General features: G+C 43.3%; 1 protein-coding gene across 1 annotated transcript in view; it reads left to right on the top strand.

The window, feature by feature from the left end:
• Positions 1-21,305, top strand: part of LOC118948708 (hemicentin-1) — a 124,186-nt gene that overhangs the window by 92,043 nt on the left and 10,838 nt on the right. Inside the window, exon 25 of the mRNA XM_090226282.1 lies at positions 5,562-5,736. Within this exon, the coding sequence (XP_090082408.1) occupies positions 5,562-5,736 (175 nt within the window). The remainder of the gene's footprint in view (positions 1-5,561; positions 5,737-21,305) is intronic.

Below are 21,305 nucleotides of genomic sequence, written 5' to 3'. Positions count from 1 at the left end.
GAAAACACACAAAATAATACAATGCTGTTATTCTGCATGGAATAAGAATGTTTCTGTTGTTCCAGTAGATATCCTGATATTTGTGATCTATCTAGTAGATACCATGATAGTTGTATTCTATCTAGTAGATACCCTGATAGTTGTGTTCTATCTAGCAGATAGTAGATATCCTGATATTTGTGATCTATCTAGTATATACCATGATAGTTGTGATCTATCTAGTAGATACCATGATGGTTGTGTTCTATCTAGCAGATACCCTGATAGTTGTGTTCTATCTAGCAGATACCCTGATGGTTGTGTTCTATCTAGCAGATACCCTGATGGTTGTGTTCTATCTAGCAGATACCCTGATGGTTGTGTTCTATCTAGTAGATACCTTGACAGTTGTAATCTATCTAGTAGATACCATGATATTTGTGTTCTATCTAGTAGATACAACAACAGATGTGTTCTATCTAGTAGATACCCTGATAGTTGTGTTCTATCTAGTATATACCCTGACATTTGTGTTCTATCTAGTAGATACCATTACAGTTGTTTTCTATCTAGTATGTACAACAACAGCTGTGTTCTATCTAGTAGATACCCTGATAGTCGTGTTCTATCTAGTAGACACCATAATAGTTGTGTTCTATCTAGTAGATACCCCGATAGTTGTTGTCATGACGTGGCCCCTTCTGGGTATAGATCATGGCTTCCCACTCTCTCCTACATCCAGGTTCTGTTGTCTCAGGTCGTAAATTCCTGGCAGAGACTCTCTCCCCCTGGTCATGCAGATAGAAAGACACAGAGAGAACAAAGGATTTCATGTGGCGAACTCCTAAATCCCCGAAATGGGAATATAAATCAAATTGTCCACTTGTGAGAAGGTGGGAATGCTTCGTGGACACTTAAGGGGTGGGAATGACGAATATGTTTCATTTAGTGACCTCAGAGAGGACAGGAAACACACATAACTATATCTCTGAATGTGTACATTTCTCAGTTATGGGGTTTGCATCTAATTCTTGTATAAAATTAATTAGTAAAGATGAAACTTTTTGTGAAATGATGTAATTATAATGTTAAACATTTAATGTGAGAGAATTGTATTCCCAACTAAGTTGAACTTGGTCCTTGGCCCGCCCCCGTGAGCACAGACATGATCAGGCGTCATTGAACCGCTTTTTCTACTGTTACGGAAAAAAAAAACTCCTGGCGAAATCCTCTTCAGACCACACGTACCTTGTGGAAACTGAGGTGGCACAGGTTTGAGTACCAAGACTAAGCAAACCCACAGTGTGAGCTGTGTATGCGAATAGTTATTGAATTCCTAACCATACCACGTAGAACATTGGCTACACAGCTGGAAATGGTTAAAAGGTGCTTTTCCTTAAGGGAACTATACAGTCACCTCTCATGGCAGACCTTGTGGATCTGTTGCCATATGTTTTGGTATATCAAAGCTGGGACTGAGAGACTGAAAAACAGCTTTTATCTCAATGCCATCAGACTGTTAAACAGCCATTACTAGCACATTAGAGGATGCTGCCTATAGGCATAGACTAGGAATCACTGGCCACTTTAAGTAATGGTACACTAGCCACTTTAATAATGTTTACATATCTGGAATTAATCATCTCATATGTATTTACTGTATTCTGTACTATTCTACGGTATCTCACTTAATGTTTACATATCTTGCATTATTCATCTCATATTTATATACTGTTTTCTATACTATTCTACTATATCGTAGTCCGTTCCGCTCTGACATCGCTCATCCATATGTATTTACCCTTAATTCATTCCTACTTACATTCCTACTTTTGTGTGTATTGAGTATTTGTTGTGTAATTTGTTAGATATTACTGCGCTGTCAGAGCTAGAAACACAAGCATTTCACTACACCCACAATAACATCTGCTAATCACATGTATGTGACCAATAACATTTGATTTGATTTTACAATGAACACAATTGCATTTTATCAATGGCAATTTGAACGTACAGAGATACCATGACAAGATCTTGTGGCCCATTGTCATCCATTGCCATCACCTCATGTTTCATTATGGTAATGCACGGCCCCATGTCACAAGGATCTGTACACAATTCCTGGAAGCTGAAAATGTCCAGTTGGGCTGCATACTCACAAGACATGTCACCCATTGAGCCTGTTTGGGATGCTCTGGATCGACGTGTATGACAGCGTGTATGACAGATATGACATGCTATTCTATAAAATAATTTATCCGTAATTAATATTACCTGATTGAGCTAATCATGTAAATGTAATTAACTAGAGTTGGGGCACCACAAAATAATATTTATAGAGCTGTTATCTTCCGAATAAACTCTTAAAGACCTAGTAATATTTTACATCAATAGCAGTCAATATTAATCGTCACCTTAATTCAGTCTCATCTGAAAGTTGTAAATTCTTGGTTATCTTTACGAACCCTGGATAACAAGTTGAATCAGGAATACAAATTTGGGTTTAATTATTTATTTACTAAATACCTAACTAATCACACAGAATTACATATACAAAGAATAAATTATACCTTGACTTTAAATTACGTCATAAAGGAAAACATCCCTAGCGGGCGGAACCGATATGACAGCTGGTTACACAAAATAAAAGGGCTGGGTTTGAGTGAAAGAGCAGGAAGACTGAGGGACAAAGGACGAAGCTGTGCTATCGTAAATACAGTATCTTATGCATTCTAAATTACCGCCCATTTGGAAAAGGAAAATGCAATAAATATTTACTCTGAGCTGCGCATCGGTAGGTTGGTGGAAGATGGAAGGCCGTGTTGCCAAACCGAGTCCTTTGTCCTTTGAAGAATGTCTATGCTGGTCAATTGGATACGTTGTAGTAACGTTGTTGTGTGATAGACGGGATACTCTGTCTGTTCCTTCCTAACCCTCATTTGCAGCTGCTGTTGCTAACTCAACGGCTAGGAGGTATCACTTCTGTAGTGAATAAGAGTTCAAAGTTCATACCATTCGCAACCAAAGCTCATGCTGATGTTGGCTTCGTTCTGTAGTTATTATCTTAACCATTCTGACATCGGACAGTCATCCTCACATCCTCGGAACAGGAGGTTACATTTTCGTCAAGGGCTTATATAGTGGAGGGAGAAAAGGGGTGTGTTTCATGGTTTACAACCTATGTATCTTCACGTGGGCCCAATTCTCAATTCTCACACTTTAGAAGCTAAAATCACATTTCATTCCATCACGAATCATTTCATATTCAAACACTTAAATTGAACAACAATTCCATGTGAATCCGATAACTCTGATGTGTAGACTTTACACTGTAGAGTTTGTCATCTTATCATTGATGAGAATGTTTCAGATGACAACCGAACTGACATCATATTCATTAAGTACCACTGCATATGTTCAATTGGTCGGATTAACAGAATATAGTTCATTTCCCCCCACCTTCTGATGTTCCCAGAATCTCTATGTTAACCAAGGGGTTTTCAAATGTAACATCAGTGGGGTAGAGAGAGGAAAAAGGGGGGAGAGGTATTTATGACTGTCATAAACCTTCCCCCAAGCCAACGTCATGACACATATATATATATATATATATATATTTCAGCCACACCCATTGCTGAAAGGTGTATAAAATCGAGCACACAGCCATGCAATGCCCATAGACAAACATTTGCAGCAGAATGGCCTTACTAAAGAGCTCTGTGACTTTCAACATGGCATTGTCATTGGATGCTACCTTTCCAACAAGTCAGTTCGCCACATTTATGCCCTGCTAGAGCTACCCTGGTCAACTGTAAGTGCTCATATTGTGAAGTCAAAACATCTAGGAGCAACAACGGCTCAGCCACGAAGTGGTAAGCCACACAAGCTCACAGAATGGGAGAGCCGAATGCTGAAAAGCGTAGCACGTAAACATCGTCTGTTCTCGGTTGCAACTCTTCCTACCAAATTCCAATCTGCCTCTGGAAGCAAAGTCAGCACAAGAACTGTTCGTCGGATTCTTCATGAAATTGGTTTCTACTTTTTGTGTTGTTTGTTGGTTTGGCAATGCCACTGTCAGCCAGAGAAATATGCTGAGAAGGATTATCACCACAGCATGCAAGGAACTTGGAGTCAAACAGACAGGCCTGGATGAGATCTTTAAGGTCAGGGCCCTCCGCAAGGCTCACAAAATCATTTTAGACCCAAGCCACCCCCTCTACCCGGACTTTGAACTACTCCCCTCTGGGCGCAGGTATAGGCACCCCTCAGCAGGAAAAACAGAACTAGACAATCATTTGTACCAGATGTGATATCCCTCCTAAATAGCTCGGGCTAATGTTCCAATCGACTCAGTAAGGCCAGTAGGCTAGTCTTTTTTTATTATTATTGATATGTAACATTTATGAAAGTTGTATTGTCAATTTTGTTTTGTATTTTAATGCCACTTTTAACATGTACATGACACTGCAACAAAATTTCCCCATGGAGACAATAAAGTCAGTAAGTAAGTAAGCAGAACGGGACCGATGAGGGCTTGAGTGCGTATCGTGTAAAAAATAATCTGTCGTCGGTGGCAACACTCACTACCGAGTTCCAAACTGCCTCTGGAAGCAACGTCTGCAGAAGAGATGTTTGTTTGGAGCTTCATGAAATGGGTTTCCAAGCCTAAGATCACCATGCGCAATGCCAAGCATCAGTTTGAGTGGTGTAAAGTTAGCCGCCATTGGACTCTGGAGCTGTGGAAATGTGTTCTCTGCAGTGATGAATCACACTTCACCATCTGGCAGTCCGACAGACAAATCTGGATTTGGTGGATGCCAGGAGAACACTACCTGCCCAAATGCATAGTGCCAACTCTAAAGTTTGGTGGAGGAGGAATAATGGTCTGGGGATGTTTTTCATGGTTCAGGCTCGGCCCCTTAGTTCCAATGAATGGAAATCTTAACGCTACAGCATACAATGACATTGTAGACGATTCTGTGCTTCCAAATTTGTGGCAACAGTTTGGAGAAGGCCCTTTCCTGTTTCAGCATAACAATGGACCCGTGCACAAAGCGAGGTCCACTGAGAAATTGTTTGTTGAGAACAGTGTGGAAGAACTTGACTGACCTGCACAGAGCCCTGACCTCAACCCTATTGAACACCTTTGGGACGCCGACTGTGAGCCAGACCTAATCGCCCAACATCAGTGCCCGAACTCACTAATGCTCTAGTGGCTGAAAGGAAGCAAGTCTCCTCAGCAATGTTCCAACATCGAGCAGAAAGCCTTCCCAGAAGAGTGGATGCTGTTATAGCAGCAAAGAGGGGACCGACTCCGTATTAATGCCCATGATTTTGGAATGAGATGTTCGACAAACAGTCCACACACTTCTGGTCATGTAGTGTATCTATGACCAACAGATGCATATCTGTGTTCCCAGTCATGTGAAATCCACAGATTAGGGCATAATTTATTTATTTCAATTGACTGATTTCCTTATATGAACTGTAACTCCGTAAAATCTTAGAAATTGTTACAATTTTTAGATTTGTGTTCATTTTTTTTGTTCATTGCAGATATTAATATAGTTTTGTTGTTGTAGGAGCAGCGACAGGAAAAAAGGAGTAGTTTCTCTCCATGGAAGCAGGTGGTTGTATTGGAAGCCAGGGAGAGGGTCCACACGCTGGGCAACATGACCCCAACAGATACCTACCAGATACGCATCACAGCTGTCAATCACAGAACCCTCGGACACCCCTCCCCCCCAGAAACACCAGGTGAGTGAGATATATTATTACTACTATTATTGTTACTACTATCATATTATTATATACTATTATATTTAAGAGGGGGGGGATACAGAGGAGGAGAGAGACAACGAGAGTGTGAGACAGAGAGAGAGGGAGACAGCGAGAGAGAGCGAGAGAGAGAGACAGAGCGAGAGAGAGAGACAGCGAGAGAGTGAGAGAGAGAGACAGCGAGAGAGTGAGAGAGAGAGAGAGAGACAGCGAGAGAGAGAGAGAGACAGCGAGAGAGAGAGACAGCGAGAGATAGAGAGAGACAGCGAGAGAGAGAGAGACAGCGAGAGAGAGAGAGAGACAGCGAGAGAGACAGCGAGAGACAGCTAGAGAGACAGCGAGAGACAGCGAGAGAGAGAGAGAGAGAGAGAGAGACAGCGAGAGAGAGAGAGACAGCGAGAGAGAGAGAGAGAGAGAGACAGCGAGAGAGAGACAGCGAGAGAGACAGCGAGAGAGAGACAGCGAGAGAGAGAGAGAGAGACAGCGAGAGAGAGAGAGAGAGACAGCGAGATAGCGAGAGAGAGAGAGACAGCGAGAGAGAGAGAGACAGCGAGAGAGAGAGAGAGACAGTGAGAGAGAAACAGCGAGAGAGAGAGAGATACAGCGAGAGAGAGAGAGACAGCGAGAGAGAGAGAGAGAGAGAGAGAGACAGCGAGAGAGCGAGAGAGAGACAGCGAGAGCGAGAGAGAGACAGCGAGAGACAGCGAGAGAGACAGCGAGAGACAGCGAGAGACAGCGAGAGACAGCGAGAGAGAGAGACAGCGAGAGACAGCGAGAGACAGCGAGAGAGAGACAGCGAAAGCGAGACAGCGAGAGAGACAGCGAGAGAGAGACAGCGAGAGAGAGACAGCGAGAGAGCGAGAGAGAGAGAGACAGCGAGAGAGAGACAGTGAGAGAGACAGCGAGAGAGAGACAGCGAGAGAGACAGCGAGAGAGAGACAGCGAGAGAGACAGCGAGAGAGAGAGACAGAGAGAGAGACAGCGAGAGAGAGAGAGACAGCGAGAGAGAGAGACAGCGAGAGAGAGAGAGAGAGAGAGAGAGTTTGAGTTTTAAATACTCTTCATTGGGTCTGGGGGCCCACCACACAATAAATACTCATACAAAACCAGTTACACATCAATTAAAAACACAACTCCAATTCCTCCTCCACAGTAACAAAACACAACAGACTCTGAATACCCCATATACTCAAAAACAGATCAATATTGTTGACAAGTTTATAATAGGCAAACTCAATCCTTAGTCTCGCTGCCAACATTCCCTCCAGCATTCCCACCACATCCACAGACCCCTGTCCCCGAATGCTGTTCTTTCGGGTCTTCCATATCGCTAATTTTGCTGCCCCTAACACAAAATTAAGCAACACAACTACACCCTTTTGACTGAACCTGTACTTTGGCCCAAATATATACAGTTGGGAAGAGAAAACCTCTCCCAACATTGAGAACCAATCAGTGATCAGTTCAATCATCCCAACCAACCTGGGACACAGTAAAACAGATGTGCCAGAGATTCATCCTCAGCACAGAATGGACACCCCTCCCCAACAGTAGGGTCCAGGTGTACCAGATGCATGTTGGTGGCTATAGCTCCATGTATTATCCTCCATTGGAGGTCAGCTGTCCTCTTATCAAAAGGCAGTTTATATAATGATCGCCAACAGCCTTTTGGAGAAGCACCTGGACCAAGCACATCCGCCCACCTCGTCGATTTTACCCCTTCCAGGGAAGAGGCATGGGACACCTTCACACATGTTCTGTAAATAGCCTTCTTTCCCACCTCCTTGAACTCCCCCAGCTCCGGGGTATCGAAGGAAAGCAGCATCCCCGCGTCCTCCTCAAATGCCCCCATCGCAGCACTAACAATCAGTGCAGGGAACACATAATCCAGACCCTCCTTCCACCGATCAGAATTGGAAATGTCAGTCACATACTGCAGATGAAGCACTGGCAAGGAGTCGCAGACCTCATCGACGACCTTCCTCAGTAGGCGAGATGATCGGATCCCCGCTCTTTCTCTCAGCTCCTCCAATCTGCTCCTGCTCCGCATCAGATGACCCAGCTTGGTACACCCCACGCCTAATAGGCATGAACGTAGGCTAGCTGAACCCAGAACACGGGACTGGATGGCAGTGTTATGAAAAAGAGGCTCTTCAAAAAGCCACATCCCTGGTGGCGTGCCGGTCTTACGGGACTTGACAAAGACTCTCCAAGCCTGCATAACAGACTCATAAAATGGAGTCAGGCCAGTCAAATCACCCCCCTCCAGCTTTAAGAGGAAAATATGTTTGTCTAAGCCCAAACAGCCCGCTCTCCTCATCAATATGTAGGCTGTTTCGACCCAGCTAGAACAGTCTCTGTACAACAATCTCTGGGCTGCTTGGAGCCGGAAAGCCGTGATCCTAGAGGAAATGTCCACCAGGCCTTGCCCACCCTCGTGCAGTGGCAGATACAGGGCTGCAGCTTTGATCCAGTGTTGTCCAGACCAGAAGAAATTGACAAGGGTCCTCTGAAGCTCTTGTATCAGACCCTTTGGTGGCTGTAAAATCATTAGTCTGTACCACAGGGTAGAAGCAGCAAGATTATTAGCTACCGGGACCCATCCCCTATAGAACAGCTGGGGCAACACCCATTTCCACCTTGACAGTCTGAAACACACTTTCTCCACTACACCCTCCCAGTTCTTTTTCTGAAAGACATCGGAGCCTAGAAAAACTCCCAAAGTCTTCATTCCATCTCTGCCCCACTGAAGCCCCCCTGGTAACCGTGGAGCGGACCCTATCTGAAGCTGACCTGCCCACAGCGCTTCACTCTTTCCCCAATTGACTCTAGCTGAGGAGGCCCCCTCATACACATTTAAAGTGTTTGAGAGAACCTTAACATCCTCACCCCCTGTAATAAAAACGATCACGTCATCTGCATACGCAGACAGTGCTATCGTGGGACCCTTCATTACACCTGGCACAGAGAAACCAGTAAGCTTCGCTCTTAAAAAACAAAGCATTGGTTCAATCTCCAGACTATATAACTGCCCTGAAATTGGGCATCCCTGCCTGATGCCCCTTTTGACAGGGATGGGGCAACTCAAACCACCACCAACCTTCACCATACACGAGGCTCCAGCATACAGTAAATTCACCCAAGACAGAAAAACATCCCCAAACCCAAAGGCTTTCATTGCTTAAACAAGTACTGGTGGTCCACACGATCAAAAGCCTTCTCCTGATCCAACGAAAGTAAACCCACATTTACATCAGACAGTTTACAAATGTCTAAAACATCTCTTATCAGAAACAAGTTGTCAACAATAGAGCGATCAGGTACACAGTAGGACTGGTCCTTGTGGATCAACAATCCCAGATACTCTTTCAACCTGTTTGAGAGACATTTAGAAACAATTTTGTATTCTGCGCACAGCAAGGCAACAGGTCTCCAATTTTTTATGAGAGCCAAATCCCCCTTTTTTGGCAACAGTGAAAGCACCGCACGTTGACAGGATACAGGAAGAGAACCCTCAGATTCACACAGCACTTCATAAAAATCCTCCCCAATAGACCCCCAAAAGTGCTTATAAAACTCAGATGGTAAACCATCGATGCCAGGGGCTCGGCCTGTTGAGAGCTGCATAACTGCTGTGGACAGCTCTTGCAGTGTAATATCAGCGTCCAATGCGACTCTCTGCTCAGGTCTCAATTGAGGAAGACCGTGTAACAACTGTTCAGTACATAAAGAGTCACAATCCTCCGCCTTATAAAGGGATGAATAAAAATCCACAGCATGTTGACGCATTTCAATATCATTTGTGGTCACCTTCCCATCAGGGAGAAGAAGGCAGACCATCTGTTTGCGTTGAAATTTCGACTGTCCTAGGTTGAAAAAAAAAGCGCTAGGAGCATCCATATCCTTGAGGGAAGCGAAACGAGACCTAATCAAGGCACCCTTCACTCTTTTATGCAGAAACGACCTCAGTTCATGTCTCTTGTCCTGTAAGTTCATGACTAGTCCAGGGTCGTACTGAGTGAGCAGCTTCAATTCAGTAGATTTGATGTCCTGTTCAAGGGCCTTGATAGTCTCTTTAACCTCAATTTGAGACAGAGCAGTATACTGTTGACAAAAAACTCGTATTTGGGCCTTCCCAACCTCCCACCATTGTCTCAAGGACTCAGAATTCCCTTTTATACCCCTCCATTTTTCCCAAAACAACAAAAACCTGTCACAAAACATGACATCATGTAACAATTTAACATTAAAATACCAGTAAGGCGATGACCGTCGTGGACAGGACAAGTGAATATCAACAGCAACAATATGATGATAAGAGAAACCCACAGGAGTAATGGCACACTTTCCAACCCTACTACAGTAGTGATCAGATACACACAACCTGTCTAACCTTGCTGCACTGACACAACCTTCATTAATTTTTAGCCATGTGTACTGCCTAACTTTTGCATTCCTTACTCTCCACACATCAGAAAGCTCAAACTCAGTTAATAGGCCAGACAGGCAAGTGGCTGACCGCAGGTGAGGTTCTTCAGCGGTGCGATCAACAGTAAAATCCACTGTACAGTTCCAGTCACCCCCTAAAACCATACACCCCTCTTGATCACACTGTCTTAAGGTTTCCTTTATTTGATCAAATATAGCAATACGCTCTGTACCCTCATTCGGAGCATAAACATTCAAAAAAACAAACAGAAACCCCATAACATCCACCTTGACCAATAAAACCCGACCCTTGACAATCTCTGTTGTAGATACCACAGTCACCCCTAAGCCTGAGGAAAACAAGATTGCCACCCCAGCACTGAAATTAGTACCATGACTGAGTACATGCTGCCCCTCCCACCACATACCCCAGTCAGCCTCATTTTCCTCATCACTGTGTGTCTCCTGTAGGAAAACTACATTAAGCCTTTTCTGTTTTATTACTTCTAATACCCAAGCCCTCTTATTCCTGTCCCTTCCCCCATTAATATTGAGAGAACCTACCTTTAGTACCTCCATATAGAAAAGAGAAAAGAAAAGCAGAAGAAACCACAGAGAAACAAACGAGAAAAAAGACACCCGATGAAGCATGATCATCATCATTATTTTTCTTTCTTCTGAACACGTTTCCCACCACCTTTTGCTGCTGAAACAGCAGTAATACATTTCCTCAAGCGAAACCGCTTCTTCTCACTCAATTGGTCTAACCCCACCGTCTTCTGTAACATCACAGCTGACCTCACAAAATTATCAACATCAAAATAATCTGCCAATTTGACAGATTTCCCAAAAGTCTGATCCAAAAACTAATTTACCTCCTCTAGATCATAAACTGAGTCCTCGCCAGCAGTTGTAATATCTAAAGAGATATCCATATCATTCTCCTGATCCTCAGCTGAGACCACAGACAACTGACTCCCCTCTACCACATCCCTTTCAACACTCCCCACTTGCACCTCATCACTCGTACCTCCACTACCTGGGAGACTAGCCCCACCTGAACATCACTACTCATAGTGGGCATCTCCTCCACTAACTGGGAGCCTAGCTCCACATGAACCCCAGCACTCGTAGTGGGCATCTCCTCTACTACCTTGGAGCTTAGCTCCACATGAAAACTCTCCTGTACCTCATTACTCGTAGTGGGCATCTCCTCCACTATCTGGGAGCCTAGATCTACATGAACTCCAGCACTCGTAGTGGGCATCTCCTCCACTACCTGGGAGCCTAGCTCCACATGAACCCCCTCCTTTACCCCAGCACTCATACTGGGCACCTGCTCACCATTCTGAGGAACTGGCTCTTCAGATACATCCTTGCCTTCTACAACAATACTTTTCTGTAGCATAACATTTCCCTCTAATACAAGTTGCAACCCCGTGCCCTCAACACGGATAACCTGTTCCTCAGCACCAGGTGCTTGTGGCTGCTCTGCCGCTGTCAGCCCACCTCTCCCTACATCAGTGGGCCCAGGCGTTACGATGACCACCTGCGCCCCTCCCTCGGCCTTCTCCCTTTTCGGGCAAGCATGTCGCTTATGACCAACATCCCCACACTCAAAACACCGTTGACTACCCGTACTAGCATAAGCCATATACAATCTATTGTCATACTTGACTTTAAACGATAACTCTAAAGTCTGCTCCGGTGAATCCAAAAACATAAACACCTGTCGCCGAAATGACATTACGTGTTTCAACCCCGGGTGTTTGCAACCCAACGGAACAACCTTAATTGAACTGGCGAACTTCCCAAAGCGCAATAACTCGCGCTCCAACAGCTCATTTGGAATAAACGGTGGTACGTTTGAAATCGTTACCCTTGTTGACGGAGAAAAAAGCGGCGTAACTTGAATAAACATTCCTTTAAGAATTACACCATGCTCAACCATCCGATCAACCAGACACTCTTCTTTAAGAAATACCACCACAGCTTTATTCATCCGGGATGCATAAGCAATATTCTCATAGCCTACCTTCTCTCCTACGGCGACCAGAAACTCCTCCACCGTGACAGTAGCTTCAGTAACACACCTAAAGCCGTGCCGAAGTGACAGGGACGGCATCCCCATTCGGGCTGCCATCCCCGCCAAAATCAGGGTAATTTCGATAGGAAAAACAAAAAACTTAATTCTACCACAACAAAAAAAAGTAAAAATAATAACCTTAATCATGCACAGAAGAAAACCCCAAAAAATGCCACCAAGAAATAGCAAACCGAAAGAAAGTTGTGAATATCTAACTCTCCACAACACACGCACTCCTTCACTCAAACAATTCCCAGCATGCACCGATCACTCCCAGCATGCAGAGAGAGAGAGAGAGAGAGAGAGAGAGAGAGACAGAGAGACAGCAAGAGAGAGAGAGAGAGAGAGAGAGAGACAGCGAGAGAGAGAGAGAGAGAGAGAGAGAGAGAGACAGCAAGAGACAGCGAGAGACAGCGAGAGACAGCGAGAGAGACAGCGAGAGACAGCGAGAGACAGCGAGAGAGACAGCGAGAGAGAGAGAGAGACAGCGAGAGAGAGACAGCGAGAGCGAGAAAGAGACAGCGAAAGCGAGACAGCGAGAGAGACAGCGAGAGAGACAGCGAGAGAGAGAGAGAGACAGCGAGAGAGAGACAGCGAGAGAGACAGCAAGAGAAAGACAGCGAGAGAGAGACAGCGAGAGAGACAGCGAGAGAGACAGCGAGAGAGACAGCGAGAGAGACAGCGAGAGAGAGAGACAGCGAGAGAGAGAGACAGCGAGAGAGAGACAGCGAGAGAGAGACAGCGAGAGAGAGAGAGAGAGAGAGAGAGAGAGAGAGAGTTCCAAATTGAGCAGCTGCTGAAAAATGAGCTCCTGTATATATTGAGATTTAAATGGTTTTTTTAGAGTGAAGTACATCGAAAAAATCAAAAGAAAACTGCAAGACTCAATAGAAGACAATACAAGCAACAAACCAAAAAGACAGGATTTTGAAAAAGTAACTATTTTTCATAAAATTATACAGTTATCTTAGCTAGCTGAATTGTTAGCTGAATTGTTTACATGTTGCTAAGCAGTTGCTAGGGACTCTCCTGGAAGAAGCTAGCTAGCTTACAAAGAATAACAAAAAAATATCTAGTTAACAGAAGAAAGGAAGACAAAATAAGGACAAAATAAGGACAAAAGAAAAAGGAAAAGAAAAAAGGACAACAAAGTGAAACAGTCCTCTGAAGAAACAAGAGACCATTATACAAGAAACAGCACTTCTATTGCAACATTGTAGCCAACATCACCAGCGTTGCTATGGAAATTGTTTACCCACCAGACATCCAAACAGAGAAAGCTAAGAAAAGTTTCAAAGGTTTGTTGATGGGACAGAACCATGAATGCCTGTTTGCAGATCTTACCAGTTACAAAACAAGAGCAAATTTAATTTTTAATACCAATCGAGGGAACATATGGAAAAAGGTTATTTGCAACCATTTCCCTTTCTCAAAAAAGAGGGGCATCAGCCAAGGATGTCAGATCAGCATTTTTGAAGAAGCTGACCAGAGCAACACATATCAAACAGTAAACTTATATAATAATGGAACTGTATTGATACAAGGCAATGATTCAAGCCTCCAGGCTTTTGAGAATAGGTTTGCTACCCTAAAAGAAGACGCTGACATCATCTCAGAAAATGAGGAAAAAGTCAAGGAGGGAGATGGAGAAAAGCAGACCCCAATGGTCTCTGTGACCCAGCAGGAAGCCCTCAACGTCCCTTTACCTACCTCACCTGCAGCAGACAGAGTCAAGGACATGACAATTTCAATAAGAACACCTGCTATGCAACGTTTCCACAACACCCTCTCTCTAGTCGAAGCAGAGGTCATAGAACTCAGAGAGAAGAAGCTTCAAGAGGAGGACACTGTCCAGAAACTCAAAGAAGAGATGAAACAGTTCAGGGAGGAGAGCAGAGCATCCATAGCTAAATTAGAAAGCAGAATGGACAAGCTGAGTCAGACAAATGATGACCTCAGAGTACATCTGAGCACAACTAGAAAGGAGCTCGAACAAAAAGAGAGGTACATTGACACCCTCAACCGGCAGAGAGTCATTGTGTCCTCTGCATCTAGAGAACATGTCCACCAGCTTGGTACAACACAAGCAGAACCTGAGACCAGCATGGCCTCCACTACACAGCCGGATGACACTGCACCAGCCTACCAGTCTGCTCCAGCCCAGGTCAACCTACCAGCCTCTCAGTCTGCTCCAGCCCAGGTCAACCTACCAGCCTCCCAGTCTGCTCCAGCCCAGGTCAGAATACCAGCCTCCCAGTCTGCTCCAGCCCAGGTTAACCTACCAGCCTCCCAGTCTGCTCCAGCCCAGGTCAACCTACCAGCCTCCCAGTCTGCTCCAGCCCAGGTCAGAATACCAGCCTCCCAGTCTGCTCCAGCCCAGGTTAACCTACCAGCCTCCCAGTCTGCTCCAGCCCAGGTCAACCTACCAGCCTCCCAGTCTGCTCCAGCCCAGGTCAGAATACCAGCCTCCCAGTCTGCTCCAGCCCAGGTTAACCTACCAGCCTCCCAGTCTGCTCCAGCCCAGGTCAGAATACCAGCCTCCCAGTCTGCTCCACCCAGACAATCACCCACAACTGCAATTCTAATTGATTCAAATGGGAAGTTCTTAGTCCAGGAAAGATTATTCCCTAGACACCAGGTGTATAAGTTCTGGTGTCCTACAACTGAGAGTGCAATGCAGCTACTCAGTCAGACCAGGATTGACACCCCTGACAACATCATCATCCACACTGGCACAAACGACCTTCATGCCAAAGGTGAAAATGTATCTGGGGCAGTGAGAAGAGTGGCAGAACGGGCACAGGCTATGTTCCCAACAACCAATATAGTTGTGTCCACCCTCCTACCAAGAAAAGACTTCCCAGAAAAGTTGATCGACAAAATAAATCAACAGATCACTGTGGACTGTGCCTCACTGCTCAACGTCAGAACGGCTCACCACCCCACTCTGACATGTCAACACTTATATGATAATATACATCTTGATCAGGACAGTATCAGAACCTTTGCCAAGGACCTAAAAGATGCAACACTTGGCAGGGACCTACACACCCATCACCCCAGCAACAAAGGTCCCCCGCCCCACCTTCTGAAACAACAGTACCTCCACCATCCCGAGGAGAAAAGAGCCAGACATGGCTTATTACAGCACAGCTCTACTAGACCAGGCCCAACACAGCACAGCTCTACTAGACCCGGCCCATCACAACACAGCTCTACTAGACCCGGCCCTTCACAACACAGCTCTACTAGACCCGGCCCATCCCAACACAGCTCTACTAGACCTGGCCCATCACAACACAGCTCTACTAGACCCGGCCCATCACAACACAGCTCTACTAGACCCGGCCCATCACAACACAGCTCTACTAGACCCGGCCCATCACAACACAGCTCTACTAGACCCGGCCCATCACAACACAGCTCTACTAGACCCGGCCCATCACAACACAGCTCTACTAGACCTATCCCATCACAACACAGCTCTACTAGACCCAGCCCATCACAACACAGCTCTGACCACTACTCCAGGGTCGGTCAGAACACTGCCCTTCAGGGAAGTAGACCACATGATGCAGTCCACACCATGTTTCAATTAGATCGTCAGCCTACATTTGCTGAGGTAACCTCTGGCAGAAGACCCCTAGAACAATCAGAGATAGGAGAGGTGCGCCAACTACTGCAACTAATATGCAGACTACTGAGCTAGACAGTCCCTTTAATTCACACACGGGCACACACGCGCACACACACACAAACACACAGGGTTGCAGATTGCACATAAAATAAGTACAGTGCAATCTTATTCCATTCTTATTCATTTGTTTACAAATATTCCTAAATGTATTGACACCGGTATTATAATAATTATTATATGTAATGGTGTGTGTGTGTGTGTGTGTGTGTGTGTGTGTGTGTGCGCGTGTGTGTGTATGTATGTATGTATGTGTGTATATGTGTATGTGCATGTATGTGTGTATATATATATATATATATATATATATGTGTATATATATGTATATATGTATGTATGTATGTATGTGTGTGTGTGTGTGTGTGTGTGTGTGTGTGTGTGTGTGTGTGTGTGTGTATGTGTGTATATGTATGTGTATGTATATATGTGTATGTATGTGTATGTGTATGTATATATATATGTATATATATATGTATGTGTATGTATATATGTATGTATATGTGTATATATGTATGTATGTATATATATATGTATATATATATATATATATATATATAGTATTTTATTTTTTTTGTTATTTTCGATGTACTTTACTCAAACCAGTGAATATCACTTATTATAAATGAGATCATTAACTATCAGCTCTTGGAATATCCAGGGCCTATACTCTTCACATTTTGGTTATAAAACAACTAATCCAGAATTGATTAAAAACATCAAGGGACAGGACATCATAATCCTACTGGAAACATGGTGTCGTGGAGACATAGATACTCAGTGTCCCTCAGGCTATAGAGAAAGTTTACTACCATCAATCAAACATAAAAATGTTAAACGGGGCCGAGACTCAGGTGGAATCATCATTTGGCATAAGCAGGACTTAGCACTGAATGAAATGAAAAAAGGTACCACTCACATTTGGCTAAAACTTAACAAAGGTACAATCTATTGTGACAATGATGTATACATATGTGCAGCTTATGCTCCTCCTTCAGATTCATCATATTATGATGATCAGTTTTTTGACAATCTCCAGACAGAAATCATTACATTTCAGGCGCAGGGTAAAGTGCTTCTTTGTGGAGATTTCAATGCAAGAACAGGTTCTGAGCCTGACTACACTGATGCGGGAGGTAACCACCACATATTTGGACACCCCTCCTTGTACAGTAGCCCTATTATAAATAATAGAAACAGTCCTGACCAAATACTGAACAAAAATGGAAAAGAGTTAGTACATCTCTGTCGAGCCTTAGGCCTGTACATGCTTAATGGTAGAATCAGAGGGGACTCTTTAGGTCAGTTTACTTACTGCTCAGCTCTTGGGACAAGTGTAGTCGATTATGCCATCACTGACATTGACCCCTCCTCCATTAGTGCATTCACTGTCAGACCACAGACACCATTGTCAGATCACAGTCAGATCAACGTGTTTCTGAAGAAATTAACCGGCAATATTCATTCAAAAAAACAGCCCAATAAACTTTACAACATAAACCAATCGTTCAGATGGGCTCCAAACAGTGCAGAGGCATTCATTGAAACATTGAACTCAAATGAAATGATGAACTCTATACAGTTTTTCAATAACTCACTGTACCAAAACAATAAAGATGGTGTCAATTCAGCTACCCAAAACATCAACTGCATATTCCAAAAAGCAGCATTGAAAGCAAATTTGAGAAAACCAAAGCAATGCAACATCAGAAGCAAAAATCACAATGTTTCTGACAAATGGTTTGATAATGAATGTAAAACAATTAGAAAACACCTAAGACAAATGTCAAACAAGAAACATAAGCAGCAAAACAACCCAGAGCTACGATATGAATACTTTGAAACTCTGAAACAGTATAAACAAACACTGAAATGCAAGAAATTGAATTATACCAACAAGACACTTGATGAAATTGAAAACGCAATTGACCAAAATCAGTTCTGGGACATGTGGAACAATTTAAGCACAACAAAGCCACAAGAATTAGCCATACAAGATGTAGGAATTTGGAAAACTTACTTTGATAATCTATACAAAAACATCCCACAAAAAGACTTAAACCAGAACCAATTAGAAATTAAAGAAAAATTGAACATCCTGGAATCAGTCATTAAAAACAACCAAAATCCATTAGATTACCCAATAACCCAACAAGAACTAAATGAAAAGCTAAAATCTATTAAATCAAAAAAGGCTTGTGGTGTAGACAACATCAGAAATGAAATGCTGAAAAACAGCACACCTGAGTTGCAAAATGCTGTGCTTAAATTGTTCAACATGGTTTTAACTTCTGGCTGCTTCCCTGATGTCTGGAACCAGGGGCTCATCTCCCCTATCCACAAAAGTGGAGACAAATCAGACCCCAATAATTACAGGGGAATTTGCGTCAACAGTAACTTGGGAAAGATTTTCTGTAGCATTTTGAATTCAAGAATTCAAACCTTTCTTCAAGAAAAAAATTTAATAAGTAAATGTCAAATTGGCTTTCTCCCTAACCATCGCACTACTGACCATATATACACCTTACACACACTAATTAATAAACACGTCCACCAAAAAAAAGAGGGCAAAATCTTTGCTTGCTTTATTGACTTTAAAAAAGCATTTGATTCGATTTGGCACGAAGGGCTATTCTACAAAATTCTACAAAGTGGGCTTGGTGGTAAGGTGTATGACTTAATAAAATGTATGTACACAGAAAACAAGTGTGCAATAAAAATCAAAAACCAAAGAACAGAATTTTTTTCACAATGTCGAGGTGTGAGACAAGGCTGCAATTTGAGTCCAAATCTTTTCAACATTTATATCAATGAATTAGCAGACATGTTGGACCAATCTCCAGCCCCAGGACTCACACTATTTGACACAGAGGTGAAATACCTGCTATATGCTGATGACTTGGTACTTCTATCACCAACCAAAGAAGGTCTTCAACAAAACATTAATATTCTGGAGCAATATTGCCATAATTGGGCCCTGGCAGTAAATTTCCAAAAAACTAAAATCATGATTTTCCAAAAAAACCCCAGATGTCAGAAACAAAAATGTAAATTCACCCTGAACAACACCTTAATTGAACACACAAAAAATTACACCTACCTTGGTCTGACCATATCTGCATCGGGAAACTTTAATATGGCAGTGAAGGCACTCAAAGAAAAAGCCCGCAGAGCAATGTATGCAATAAAAATGAAATTATTCAAAATCAACATCCCAATTAGAATTTGGACTAAAATATTTGACAGTGTAATCCTACCAATAGCACTTTATGGAAGTGAGGTTTGGGGGCCACTCAATAAACTGGATTTTAAAATGTGGGACAAACATCCAATTGAAACCCTACATGCAGAATTCTGTCGGAAAATTCTACAAGTCCAGAGAAATACACCAACTAATGCATGTAGGGCAGAATTGGGCCGTTTTCCAGTAATAATGAAAATACAGAAAAGATCATTAAAATTTTGGCTACATCTAAATTCAAGTCCAAATTCGAGTCTGCAATTTAAAGCACTTCAAGCCCAAGAGCTGAGCCCAGAAACGAGCCCTCTCAGTCAGCTGGTGTTGGACCTCACCAATCAAGCTGACACCAGCACTGCTTCAAAAGAAAGAATTCCAATAAACAAAATCATGAACCAATCAAAGGAATCATACTTACAATACTGGAAAAACGAAACAAAATCCCAAAGCCGACTAAATTGCTATCTGACCCTAAACAGAGAATATGAATTGGCTGATTATCTCTACTCTGTCAGAGATACGAAGCAGAGACAGATCCTTACCAAGTACAGGCTGAGTGACCACCGATTGGCAATAGAAACCGGCAGACATAAAAAGACATGGCTACCCAAAGAGGAGCGTGTATGTGGTCACTGCATGACAGGGGAGGTAGAGACAGAGATGCACTTTCTCCTTTACTGTGATAAATATTCCTCACAAAGAGACTCATTATTCACAGAAATGACTACATATATTCCACATTTTTACAAATTGAACCCAGAGGAAAAACTAAGAATACTCATGGGCGAAGGAGCAATGGCTCCTCTTGCAGCCAAATATGTATTTTCCTGCCATAGCCTGAGGGACACTGAATAATAACATCTGCATAGTAAACAGTAACTTACTTATTATTACTATTATTGTTATTACTATAATTATTAATGTTTACTGTAGACTGTTACCATTTTATTGTATTTATTTTTGTATTATTATTTACTACCATTTTATATTATTATTTGCTATCATTTACAATTTTGTTACAATGTATATTGTATACATTGTTGCTTTGGCAATATTGACACAATGTTTTTCATGCCAATAAAGCAGCTTGAATTTGAATTTGAATTTGAGAGAGAGACAGCGAGAGAGAGAGAGAGAGACAGCGAGAGAGAGAGAGAGAGACAGCGAGAGAGAGAGAGAGACAGCGAGAGAGACAGCGAGAGACAGCGAGAGACAGAGAGAGAGACAGCGAGAGACAGAGAGAGAGAGAGAGAGAGAGAGACAGCGAGAGAGAGACAGCGACAGCGAGAGAGAGACAGCGAGAGAGACAGCGAGAGAGAGACAGTGAGAGAGACAGCGAGAGAGAGACAGCGAGAGAGAGACAGCGAGAGAGAGAGAGAGAGACACAGAGAGAGAGAGAGAGAGAGACAGCGAGAGAGAAGCTTGACATGCAGGGGGATAGAAAGTGGCTTTAGCAGCGGATACAGAGGAAGATAATTTAGAGAGGAGGGAGTGGAAGGATGATAGGTCCTTTTTTCTCTATTTTCATTCTGTAAGATCACAATTAGTCACTCAGCCACGGAGCAGGGTGAGGGCTAAGAGGAAAGGGGACAGTGCGAGTCACATGACTAGCTGGGTAGGGGCTGAATGGCTAGGGTTGGAGGAAATGGAAATAGAAAATGAAACAAAGTAGTCTGGACGGGGGTTGCAGTGAGATTAGTAAGGGAACAGCCTCTAGTAAAGTTGAGGTCAAGCGTGTTGCCTGCCTTGTGAGTGGAAGGGGAAAGGGTGAAGTCAAAAGAGGCAAGAAGGGCAAAGAAAGAGTTGGAAAGAAATTAATCCAAGGTAGATGTCGTAAGGTTGAAGTCACCAAGTATGAAGAGTGGTGAGCCATCTTCAGGAAATTAGCTTATCAAGGTGTCAAGCTCATTGATGAACTATCCAAGGGCACCTGGTGGGCGATAGATGACAATAATGTTAAGTTTGAGTGGACAAGTGACATCTTAGAATTCAAACGAGGAGATGGACAGGTGAAAGAAGGAGAAAAGAGAACATCTCCACTAAAGAGAAATTAGTAGCTCTGTGCCAGCTAGCGATGACCAGATGCTCTCGGATTATGAGAAATG

This window comes from Oncorhynchus mykiss, chromosome 29, assembly GCF_057628025.1.
Source record: "Oncorhynchus mykiss isolate SJ-2025 chromosome 29, ASM5762802v1, whole genome shotgun sequence".
Taxonomy (NCBI): Eukaryota; Metazoa; Chordata; class Actinopteri; order Salmoniformes; family Salmonidae; genus Oncorhynchus; species Oncorhynchus mykiss.
This window is presented reverse-complemented; position numbering and strand designations above follow the sequence as displayed.